The 13543-nt window shown below is 47.6% G+C and overlaps 1 protein-coding gene across 2 annotated transcripts in view; it reads right to left on the reverse strand.

Annotated features, from left to right (window-relative positions):
• ARHGEF39 (Rho guanine nucleotide exchange factor 39) overlaps positions 1–13543 on the reverse strand; it is a 478541-nt gene that overhangs the window by 296797 nt on the left and 168201 nt on the right. For both annotated transcript variants that reach the window (XM_063957481.1, XM_063957482.1), the window contains exon 6: positions 4471–4541. In XM_063957481.1, coding sequence (XP_063813551.1) covers positions 4471–4541 — 71 coding nt within the window. The remainder of the gene's footprint in view (positions 1–4470; positions 4542–13543) is intronic.

The raw sequence follows: 13543 nt of genomic DNA on the forward strand, positions 1-13543 counted from the left end.
TATCAAAAGCATAGAACCTTATGAACGTGTTCACTGAAGACCACGTAGCCACCTTGCACAATTGTTAAGTGGACGCACCTCGGCGGGCCGCCCAAGAAGGTCCAACAGACCGAGTAGAATGAGCCTTAATAGCAGCAGTAGCTGGAAGACCAGGCTGTGCATAAGCTTGTGCAATCACCATTCTAATCCATCTGGCCAAGGTTTGCTTATTTGCTGGCCAGCCATGTTTGTGAAAATCAAAAAGTACAAAAAGGGTATCTGAACTCCTGAGGGAGGCAGTCCTCTCTATGTAAATACGGAGAGCCCATACCACATCCAAAGACCGCTCTTTGGAGGACAAACTAAAAGAGATAAAGGCCAGAACCACAATCTCTTGGTTAAGATGAAAAGATGATACCACCTTAGGTAGATAACCAGGGCGAGTTCTAAGAACTGTCCAGTCATGGTGAAAAATCAGAAACGACAGGACAAGGTGCCTAAGTCAAACACCCTCCTAGCAGAGGCAATAGCCAGTAAAAACACGACCTTAAGTGTAAGACATATAAGAGCCACAGACTCAAGAGGTTCAAATGGAGACTCTTGTAGGGCATTTAAGACAACAGACAGATCCTATGGAGCCACAGGAGGGACAAAGGGAGGCTGAAACCGTAAAACGCCCGAGTGACAGTATGAAGGTTAGGAATAGACATAATTTTCTTCTGAAACCACACCGACAAGGCAGATATAGATACCATGAGGGAGGCCAGACAAAGGCCTAAATCTAGGCCTTGTTGCAGGAAGTCCAAAAGCCTAGAAGTACTGAACAAATAGGCATCATAATTCTTAGCAGCACACCATGTGAAGTAAGAGTTCCAAACCCTGTGATAAATGCGTGCAGAAGCCGTTTTACGGGGCTTCAACATAGTTTGAATAACTGCCTCAGAGAATCCCATGGCCCTCAGGAGTGAAGCTTCAAGAGCCACACTGTCAAAGCCAGTCTGGCCAGGTAGGGATAGACACAAGGGCCCTGAACGAGGTGGTCTGGGCATTGAGGAAGTAGAAGAGGACGCTCTATCGATAGACCCTGCAGGTCTGAGAACCAATGCCGTCTGGGCCACGCAGGAGCGACTAGAAGTAGTATTCCTCCTTCTTGCTTGAACTTCTGTAGAACCCTGGGCAGGAGTGACACTGGAGGGAACACGTATGGCAGCTGAAAGTTCCATGGAATTGCCAGTGCGTCCACGAACACTGCTTGAAGACCGGAACCTTGTGATTGTGTCGAGACGCCATCAGGTCCACATCTGGTAGGCCCTACCTGTCCACTAAAAGATGAAAGACTTCCGGATGAAGACTCCAGGCTCCGGCGTGAACGTCCTGACGACTGAGGAAATCCGCATCCAAGTTGAGGACTCCGGGGATGAACACTGCCGATATTGGGGGTAATTCCAAGTTGATCGCAGCAGGATTTTTGTTAGCAATTGGGCAAAACCATGTGCACTGCAGGGGAGGCAGATATAACATGTGCAGAGAGAGTTAGATTTGGGTGTGGTATGTTCAGTCTGCAATCTAATTTGCAGTGTAAAAATAAAGCAGCCAGTATTTACCCTGCACAGAAATAAAATAACCCACCCAAATCTAACTCTTTCTGCACATGTTATATCTGCCTTCCCTGCAGTGCACATGGTTTTGCCCAATTGCTATCAAAAATCCTGCTGCGATCAACTTGGAATTACCCCCATTGCTGGCAGATGGCGTTCCGCCCAACGGAGGATTTTCGATACTTCCAGCATTGCCATGCGGCTTTGAGGGTTGCCTTGATGATTTATGTACACCACTGTGGTGACGTTGTCCGATTGTACTTGAACAGGCCTGTTCTGTACTAGAGGCAAAGCCAGTGTCAACGCATTGAACACTGCCCGCAATTCCAGAATGTTTATGGGGAGAAGAGATTCCTATCTGGTCCACCGACCCTGGAGAGAGTGTTGCTCAAACACAACGCCCCAAACTCGGAGACTGGCATCCGTTGTCAGGAGGACCCAGTTGGAGTTCCAGATGGGATGGCCCCTGCTCAGCTGTTGGTCCTGTAGCAACCAGCTTAGTGATAGATGAATCTCCGGAGTCAAGGAGATCATTTGAGACCTGATCCGATGAGGCAGGCCGTCCTACTTGGAAAGGATTAACCTCTGCAGAGGGAGGTCAGGCCTGTGGTGGCAGCAAAAGGGGAACCTTCGCAACATCAGGCAGGCGTTTTTAATGATAGGACCTGAATAAACCTTCTGGGGGGACATTAACAGGAAAAAGAAACTTTTCCCCTACGGCCTTGACATTTTTTTTTTAATCCAATTTAGGTTATAACAGGGACTTTTAACATAAACCTCTCAGTAGTGACACCTTGGGGCAGCTGACTGTGCTGGTCTGGGGGATCCAGTGCCCTGGACTTAAATATTACTGTTAGGAACCCTGCAGATGGAGTCACCTGGTCGTGGTTGGTGGGCCATACTTTTGGCCAAAATTATGCCAAGCACCTCAGTAACCCGATGTCTGGTGAGGAGGGGAGGAGTGGGTAAGAGCTATGCATTCAGTACCTGGGATAGAGAACATCTGGTGAGGAGGAGGAGTGGGTAAGAGCCAAGCATTCAGTAACCTGGGATATCTGACGTCTGGTGAGGAGGGGAGCAGTGGGTAAGAGCCATGCGTTCAGTAACCTGGGATATCTGACGTCTGGTGAGGAGGGGAGCAGTGGGTAAGAGCCATGCATTCAGTAACCTGGGATTTTTGATGTCTGGTGAGGAGGGGAGGAGTGGGTAAGAGCTATGCATTCAATAACCTGGGATAGAGAACATCTGGTGAGGAGGAGGAGTGGGTAAGAGCCATGCATTCAGTAACCTGGGATTTTTGATGTCTGGTGAGGAGGAGGAGTGGGTAAGAGCCATGCATTCAGTAACCTGGGATATCACACGTCTGGTGAGGAGGGGAGGAGTGGGTAAGAGCCATGCATTCAGTAACCTGGGATAGAGAACATCTGGTGAGGAGGAGTGGGTAAGAGCCATGCGTTCAGTAACCTGGGATATCTGACGTCTGGTGAGGAGGGGAGCAGTGGGTAAGAGCCAAGCACTCAGTAACCTGGGATATCTGACGTCTGGTGAGGAGCAGTGGGTAAGAGCCAAGCACTCAGTAACCTGGGATATCTGACGTCTGGTGAGGAGGAGAGCAGTGGGTAAGAGCCAAGCATTCAGTAACCTGGGATATCTGACGTCTGGTGAGAAGGGGAGCAGTGGGTAAGAGCCAAGCATTCAGTAACCTGGGATATCAGACGTCTGGTGAGGAGTGGAGGAGTGGGTAAGAGCCATGCATTCAGTAACCTGGGATAGAGAACATCTGGTGAGGAGGAGTGGGTAAGAGCCATGCGTTCAGTAACCTGGGTTATCTGACGTCTGGTGAGGAGGGGAGCAGTGGGTAAGAGCCAAGCATTCAGTAACCTGGGATATCTGACGTCTGGTGAGGAGGAGGAGTGGATAAGAGCCATGCATTCAGTAACCTGGGATATCTGACGTCTGGTGAGGAGGGGAGCAGTGGGTAAGAGCCATGCGTTCAGTAACCTGGGATATCTGACGTCTGGTGAGGAGGGGAGCAGTGGGTAAGAGCCATGCATTCAGTAACCTGGGATATCTGACGTCTGGTGAGGAGGGGAGCAGTGGGTAAGAGCCAAGCGTTCAGTAACCTGGGATAGAGAACATCTGGCGAGGAGGGGAGCAGTGGGTAAGAGCCATAAGTTCAGTAACCTGGGATATCTGACGTTTAGCGAGGAGGGGAGCAGTGGGTAAGAGCCATGCATTCAGTAACCTGGGATATCTGACGTCTGGTGAGGAGGGGAGCAGTGGGTAAGAGCCATGCGTTCAGTAACCTGGGATATCTGACGTCTAGCGAGGAGGGGAGCAGTGGGTAAGAGCCATGCATTCAGTAACCTGGGATATCTGACGTCTGGTGAGGAGGGGAGCAGTGGGTAAGAGCCATGCGTTCAGTAACCTGGGATATCTGACGTCTGGCGAGGAGGGGAGCAGTGGGTAAGAGCCATGCGTTCAGTAACCTGGGATAGCTGACGTCTGGTGAGGAGGGGAGCAGTGGGTAAGAGCCATGCATTCAGTAACCTGGGATATCACACGTCTGGTGAGGAGGGGAGCAGTGGGTAAGAGCCATGCGTTCAGTAACCTGGGATATCTGACGTCTGGCGAGGAGGGGAGCAGTGGGTAAGAGCCATGCGTTCAGTAACCTGGGATAGCTGACGTCTGGTGAGGAGGGGAGCAGTGGGTAAGAGCCATGCATTCAGTAACCTGGGATATCACACGTCTGGTGAGGAGGGGAGCAGTGGGTAAGAGCCATGCGTTCAGTAACCTGGGATATCTGACGTCTGGCGAGGAGGGGAGCAGTGGGTAAGAGCCATGTACCGATGTGTCTATAAATGGCTGCAATAGTTTATGGAACCATACTTACGATTCAGCTGCAAGGTGTCTGCACATCCGGGAAATGAATTATCCACGATGTCCAGGAGATAATGTTTATATCTGAAAAGAAACCAACAGGATTGCTCGTCACTAGGATCATTTGTAGATCACATCAGAGCTTTATAGGACGGAAGCAGAATCACATTTGGCTCTATGACATCACAGTAACACATTCTCCATACACGTAACACTGCGACCGAATGACTCCTGAATTCCCAAGCAACCGATCAACAGCGCTGGCAGCATTCATGTGTCACTGAGCTAATAACTCATAATGTAAGCTGGGAGGAGCCGTGCGTCTCATCAGGTGACATATATATATATATATATATATATATATACATATATATACATACACACACAGGCTGAGTCTCCCTTATCCAAAATGCTTGGGACCAGAAGTATTTTGGATATGGGATTTTTCCGTATTTTGGAATAATTGCATACCATAATGAGATATCATGGTGATGGGACCCAAGTCTAAGCACAGAATGCATTTATGTCTCATATACACCTTATACACATCATATACACCTTATACACATCATATACACCTTATACACATCATATACACCTTATACACCTCATACACACATCATATACACCTTATACACCTCATACACACATCATATACACCTTATACACATCATATACACCTTATACACATCATATACACCTTATACACATCATATACACCTCATACACATCATATACACCTCCCATACACATCATATACACCTCCCATACACATCATATACACCTCATATAAACCTCATACACATCATATACACACCTTATACACATCATATACACCTCATACACACCTCCCATACACATCATATACACCTCATATAAACCTCATACACATCATATACACCTTATACACATCATATACACCTTATACACATCATATACACCTCATACACACATCATATACACCTTATACACCTCATACACACATCATATACACCTTATACACATCATATACACCTTATACACATCATATACACATCATATACACCTTATACACATCATATACACATCATATACACCTTATACACATCATATACACCTCATACACATCATATACACCTCATACACATCATATACACCTTATACACATCATATACACATCATATACACCTCATATAAACCTCATACACATCATATACACCTCATACACATCATATACACCTTATACACATCATATACACCTTATACACATCATATACACATCATATACACCTTATACACATCATATACACCTCATACACATCATATACACCTCATACACATCATATACACCTTATACACATCATATACACCTCATATAAACCTCATACACATCATATACACCTCATACACATCATATACACCTTATACACATCATATACACACCTCATACACATCATATACACCTCCCATACACATCATATACACCTTATACACATCATATACACCTTATACACATCATATACACCGTATACACAGCCTGAGGGTCATTTAATACAATATTTTTTAATAACTGTGTACATTGAGCCATCAGAAAACAAAGGCTTCACTATCTCACTCAAAAAATTCCGTATTTCGGAATAATTGGATATGGGATACTCACCCTACGTGTGTGTGTGTGTGTGTGTGTGTGTGTGTGTGTGTGTGTGTGTGTGTGTATATATATATATATATATATATATATATATATATATATATATATATATATAGTACACAGTAACACATTCTGTATTATATACATATCATGCCGCTATACTGATAACTCATAATGTAAGCTGGGAGAAGGAGCCATGTGTCTCATCAAGTGACGTGTATATATATATATATATATATATATTTATATATATATATTACACAGTAACACATTCTGTATTATATACATATCGTGCCGCTGTACTGCATCCTGCATTGCATTTTTGCTTTAACTCGAAACGTAGGTTAGATAAAGTCATTTGGATTGAATTTTTGGATTCGTAGGATGAATTACCTCAGGGGTCCAAATTTAATGGCGAATCCTTAATAAACACCCGTGATACTTTAAGTAAACTGGATAAAGAAGCCATGATTAGTAAAAATTTAATCAACTGAAAAAAAGGATTTTAATTACCTACCGGTAAATCTTTTTCTTGTAGTCCGTCGAGGATGCTGGGGTCCATTTTAGTACCATGGGGTATAGACTGGTCCTTTGGGAGCCACTGGCACTTTAAGAGTTGAATAGTGTGGGCTGGCCCCTCACTCTATGCCCCTCCTAACAGATTCAGTCTAGAAACTGTGCCAGAGGAGACGGACATACTTTGAGAGAAAAGGGAATACACAGAGTGGTGAGATTCACACAAGCTCACATATAACAAAAGGAAAGCCAAGCTAACCAACTTGAAATGATTCAGCAACGTCTAAACAACAGTAATTAATCAAGTAACAATGCAGTATTTAACCAAGTAACCATGCAGGAAAACGAAGCACTGGGCGGACGCCCAGCATTCTCTACGGACTACGAGAAAAGGATGTACCGGTAGGTAATTAAAATCCTATTTTCTCTTACGTCTTAGAGAATGCTGGGGTCCATTTTAGTACCATGGGGATGTACCAAAGCTTCCAGTACGGGAGGGAAAGTGCTGAGGTTCCTGCAGATTCGACTGACCAAATTTTAGGTCCTCAGAGGCCAAAGTATGGAACTTGTAGAACTTGACAAACGTGTTCGACTCCGACCAAGTAGCTGCTCGGCAAAGCTGTAAGGCCGAGACACCGCGGGGAAGCTGCCCAGGCAGAACCCACTTTACATGTAGAGTGAGCATGAACAGATTTTGGAATCGGCAATCCGGCCGTAGAATAAGCATGCTGGATAGTGAGCCTGATCAAGCGAGAAATCGTCACCTTAGAAGCAGGACACCCAATCTTGCGTCCGACTTCTTGTGACGAGAAGCTCTCTCCACATATATCGTCAAAGCTCGCACAACATCCAAGGACTTTGAGGTAATCGAAGTGTCAGTAGCCACTGGCACCACAATAGGTTGGTTGATATGAAAAGACGACACAACCTTTGAAAGAAATTGCTGACACATTCTGAGCTCAGCTCTATCCTTATGGAAAATCAAGTAGGGGCTCTTGTAGGACAATGCTCCCAATGCTGACACACGTCTAGCCAATGCCAATAGTGTGACAGCCTTCCAAGTAAGAAACTTTACGTCCACCTCCTGTAAAGGCTCGAACCAATCCAATTGCAGGAACTGCAGCACCACATTAAGATCCCAAGGTGCCGTAGGAGGCACAAAGGGTGGTTGGATGTGCAGAACCCCTTTCAAGAATGTCTGAACCTCAGGGAGAGCAGCCAATTGTTTCTGGAAGAAAATGGACAAGGCCGAAATCTGGACCATTATTGAGACAAACATAGGCCCACATCCACACCTGCTTGCAGAAAGAGGAGAAAACGCCCTAGTTGAAACTCCACCGTAGGAAACTTATTGGATTTACACGAAGACACATTTTTTCCAAATTTAATGGTAATGTTTAGACGTTACTCCCTTCCTAGCTTGGATCAGAGTAGGAATGACCCTGTTCGGAATGTCCTTCTGAGCTAAGATCTGGCGTTTAACCTCCATGTCGTCAAACGTAGCCGTGGTGAGTCTTGATAAGCGAACGGCCCCTGTTGTAGAAGGTCCTCGCGAAGAGGAAGAGGCCTCTGATCCTCCAGCAGTAATTCCAGAAGATCCGCGTACCAAGCCCTGCTTGGCCAATTCGGAGCAATGAGGATCGCTTGAACTTTTGTTCTTTTTATTAGTTTGAGAATCCTTGTGATTAGTGGAAGTGGAGGGAACACATACACTGACTGGAACACCCACGGAGTTACCAGGGCATCCACCGCCACTGCTTATGGGTCTCTCGACCTTTAACAGTACCTCCGAAGCTTCTTGTTTAGGCAAAAGGCCATCGTGTCTATCTGAGGTACACCCCATCGTCTTGTTACCTCTGCGTAGACCTCCGGATGGAGGCCCCATTCTCCTGGATGGAGATTGTGTCTGCTGAGGAAGTCCGCTTCACAGTTGTCCACTCCCGGAATGAAGATTGCTGACAGTGCCACCACGTGCCTTTCTGCCCAGAGGAGGATTCTTGTTACCTCTGACATTGCCTCTCTGCTCTTCGTTCCGCCCTGTCAGTTTATGTAGGACACCGCCATTACATTGTCCGACTGAACCTGAATGGCCTGATCTTGCAGAAGATGTGCCGCTTGCAGAAGGGCGTTGTATATGGCCTTTAGTTCCAGAATGTTTCTCGGAAGGATGGATTCCAGACTTGACCATCTTAAGTTGGAAGTTTTCCCATTGGGTGACTGCTCCCCAACCTCTGAGGCTTACATCTGTGGTCAGAAGGATCCAATTTTGGATCCCGAACCTGCTGCCTTACAGTAGGTAAGAAGTTTGCAGCCACCAGAGGAGTGAAATCCTGGCCTTTGGCGACAGGCGTATCTCCTGGTGCATGTGAAGATGTGATCCCGACCACTTGTCCAGGAGATCCAGCTGGAAGAACATCGCATGGAACCTTCCGTATTGCAGAGCCTCGTAAGAGGCAACCAACTTTCCCAGAAGGCAAATGCACTGATGAACCGATACCCGGGCTGGCTTCAGGACATCCCGGACCATTGACTGGATCACCAACACTGTTTCTACCGATGGAAACACCCTCCGCACTTGCATGTCAAGTATCATTCCAAGGAAGAGTAGAGTAGTCTCCTGGCGGCTCCAAATGTGACTTTGGAAGGTTCAGGATCCACCCATGGAGGCTCTGACGGGGCTTTTTTATTTAAGCGTCGTCCAGCTCCTGCAGCCTTACTAGGCTGTATCAGCTGAAGCGTATTTAGGTCTATGGCAGGGCTCCTCTGATTGAGCACTGACAAGCCTCTTCTGCTCATAGCAGCACACACAGACCCTGACCCAAGCTTCTTAATAAGCTGGGAAGGGCTATGGTGAAAATTTTTAAAATAAAAATATGATTTTAATTACCTACTGGTAAATCCTTTTCTCGTAGTCCGTGGAGGATGCTGGGGTCCACATTGGTACCATGGGGTATAGACGGGTCCACCTGGAGCATTGGCACTTTAAGAGATTGAGAGTGTGGGATGGCTCCTCCCTCTATGCTCCTCCTACCAGACTCAGTCTAGAAACTGTGCCCAAAGAGACGGACATCTTCGAGAGAAGGATTATACATAGATAGTGGCGAGATTCATACCAGCTCACACATACAAGGAACATCAGGCTAACCAGCTTGAAAAACTTCAGCAACAGCTGAAACATTACTTACCTAGTAATAATCCAGTACATAACCAACAACAAAGTTGTACTGAACCAGATAACTGCAGGAAAACGAAGTGCTGGGCGGGCGCCCAGCATTCTCCACGGACTACGAGAAAAGGATTTACCGGTAGATAATTAAAATCCTATTTTCTCTTACGTCCTAGAGGATGCTGGAGTCCACATTAGTACCATGGGAATGTACCAAAGCTCCCAGAATGGGAGGGAGAGTGCGGAGGCTCCTGCAAAACTGATTGACTGAACTTCAGATCATCAGAGGCCAAAGCATCGAACTTGTAGAACTTTACAAACATGTTCGACTCAGACCAAGTTGCTGCTCGGCAAAGTTGTAATGCCAAGACACCCCGGGCAGCCGCCCAGGAAGACCCCACCTTACGAGTAGAGTGGGCCTTAACAGACATAGGACACGGCAATCCCGCCGTAGAATACGTATGCTGGATAGTGAAAATTATCCAGCTTAGAAGCAGGACACCCAATTTTCTTGGGATCATATAGGACAAATAGAGAGTCCGATTTTCTGTGACGAGCAGTCCTCTTCACATAGATCTTCAGACCCCTTACCACATCTAAGGACTTAGATGAAATTGAGGAGTCAGTAGCAACTGGCACCACAATAGGTTGGTTGATATGAAATGCCGACACAACCTTCGGAAGAAACTGCTGACGTGTCCGGAGCTCAGCTCTATCTTCATGGAAGATCAAGTATGGGCTATTACAGGACAAAGCCCCCAACTTCGACACACGTCTAGCAGAAGCTAAGGCCAACAAAGTGACAGCCTTCCACGTAAGAAACTTGACCTCTACCTCTTGCAGACGCTCAAACCAGTCAGACTGGAGAAACTGCAACACCATGTTAAGATCCCATGGCACCATAGGCGGTACAAAGGGAGGCTGGATATGCAGAACTACCTTCAAAAAGATCAGAACCTCAGGAAGAGCAGCCAATTGTTTCTGGAAAAAAATGGAGGCCGAAATCTGGACCTTCACAGATCCCAACCTCAGGCCCATATTCACTCCTGCCTGCAGGAAGAGGAGAAACCGTCCCAGTTGAAACTCCACCGTAGGAAATCTCTTGGACTCACACCAAGATACATATTTTTTCCAAATACGATGGTAATGTTTAGACGTTACTCCTTTCCTAGCCTGTATCAGGGTAGGAATAACTTTGTTCGGAATTCCCTTCCGAGCTAGTATCAGCTGTTCAACCGCCATGCCGTCAAATGTAGTCGCGGTAAGTCCTGATAGGCGAATGGCCCCAGCTGCAGCAAGTCCTCTCGAAGAGGAAGGGGCCTCGGCTCTTCTTGTAGTAGATCCAGAAGGTCCGCGTACCAAGCCCTTCTCGGCCAGTCTGGAGCAATGAGGATCACTTGATCCCTCGTTGTCCTTATGAGCTTTAGGATTCTTAGGATGAGTGGGAGTGTTGGAAACACGTACACCGACTGGAACACCCACGGAGACACCAGGGCGTCCACTGCCACTGCCTGTGGGTCCCTCGACCTGGAACAATAACGCCGAAGCTTCTTGTTGAGACGAGAGGCTATCATGTCTATTTGGGGTAATCCCCAAAGGTCTGTTATGTGTCACGTCTAGCAAAGTTTGAGGATCTGGCAGCTGAGATTTGCCCGAGGAGGTAGCAGGCTGTGAATGTACAAGATGAGGGGGCTGGATAAAGTTCCTTCGCATGAGACACGGAGCAATGAAGAACGTAGGCGGGGTTTGAGAGTCAATGGAAAGTATTTATTATGTACAGGGCTGAGGTAGAGAACCGAGGCTGGAGCACGATGGTTAAGGAACGTAATTGTGGATAAAGAACTGTGGATTGTGGCTTGAAAGACGAGGTTGTGATTAATGAACTGCAGAACAGTGGATAGTGGTTAAAGACGTGGCTGGAGGCGAAGAACTGTGGACTGTGATTTGAAAGACGAGACTGTAGATGATGAACTGAGGATCGTGGTTGAAAACGTGGCTGGAGACAAGGACTGTGGGCTGTGGTTTGGAAAACGAGGCCGAAGAAAATAATCTGAAGGCTGTGGTCGGTGGTACAAAGGCGTGGCTGGTGAAGGAGATCTGTGGAGTGTGGCTTGAAAGACGAGGCAGAAGACCCGGAGCCGACTGTGCCCAAAGAGTCTTACTGGACCGGGTTTTCCAGGAGCGCTTCCACAGGCAGTAGCAGGCTAGAAACGGCAGGGCTGCAGCAGCAACAGAGAACAGACCAAGCAGGATCAGGAGGAACAAGAATACAGCAGGAATCCTGGGAGCACAGGCTAGAGCACCTACAACAGGGTTGTAACTTGAAGCACTGGCGTCCCTGTCCCAAACCAGCCCCCTTTTATAGGGAGAGCTTCCCCTGGATTGGCTGGAAGAAACAGGAAACAGGAACTATGCTTAAAACTTGGTCTCCAACATGGCGGCGCCCAGTAATGCAAACCTTTTTGCAAAGCCACAATGCTCACTGCCCCTGGTCTCCTAGCAACAGCTCAAGAAGAGCGACCCGCTGTAGCGGCATCCCGCTGCCACGAGCGGACCCCTCACCGCTGCTACTGCTGCCCAAGGGCTCCGGCGCAGCAGCCCACCTCCGCCGCTGCCCACACATCGCCAAGGAAGCCAGCCCCTCGGCCCCAGCGTACCGGTAAGACTCCGGACGCTGACATTATGTCTTTGAACACCTCCGGATGGAGACCCCACTCCCCCGGATGGAGATCGTGTCAGCTGAGGAAGTCTGCTACCCAGTTGTCTACTCCTGGAATGAAGATTGCTGACAGCGCCAACATGTGTTTTTCTGCCCAAAGGAGGATTCTTGTTAACTCTGACACGGCAGCTCTGCTCTTCGTTCTGCCTCCGAGTGGAGGCCCCACTCTCCTGGATGGAGATCGTGTCTTCCGAGGAAGTCCGCTTCCCAGTGGTCCACTCCCGGTATGAAGATTGCTACAGCGTGCCTTTCTGCCCAGAGGAGGATTCTTGTCATCTCTGACATTGCAGCCCTGCTCTTCGTTCCGCCTTGTAGGTTTATGTAGGCCACTGTGGTCATGTTGTCCGACTGAACCTGAACAGCCCGATCCTGTAGAAGGCGTGCTGCTTGAAGAAGGCCATTGCATACGGCTCTTAGCTCCAGGGTCTTTATAGGAAGAAGGGTCTCCTGACTTTACCACCTTCCTTGGAAGGTTTCCCCTAAGCGACTGCTCCCCAACCGCTTAGACTTGCATCCGTGGTCAGGAGGATCCAGTCCTGAGCTCCGAAAATTCTGCCCTCCAGAAGGTGAGGTAGTTGCAGCCAACAGAGGAGCGAAATCCTTGCTTTTGGCGACAGACGTATCCTCTGGTGCATGTGTAGGTGAGATCCCGACCACTGGTCCAAGAGATCCAGTTGAAAGGACCGAGCATGAAACCTTCCGTACTGCAGAGCCTCGTAGGAGGCAAACATCTTCCCCAGAAGGCGGATGCACTGATGAACCGATACCAGGGCTGGCTTCAAGACATCCCGTACCATAGATTGTATCACCAATGCTTTCTCCACCAGTAGAAACACCCTCTGCACCTCCGTTTTCGAGGATCATCCCCAGGAAAGACAGCCTCCTCGTCGGCTCCAGATGAGACTTTGGAAGGTTCAGGATCCAACCGTGCTCCTTGAGCAGATGCGTCGTGAGAGCAATGGATCTTAACAACTTCTCCCTGGACGATGCCTTAATCAGCAGGTCATCCAGATATGGAATTATGTTCACCCCCTGCTTGCGGAGAACCATCATCT

Source organism: Pseudophryne corroboree, chromosome 1 (genome assembly GCF_028390025.1).
Source record: "Pseudophryne corroboree isolate aPseCor3 chromosome 1, aPseCor3.hap2, whole genome shotgun sequence".
NCBI lineage: Eukaryota > Metazoa > Chordata > Amphibia > Anura > Myobatrachidae > Pseudophryne > Pseudophryne corroboree.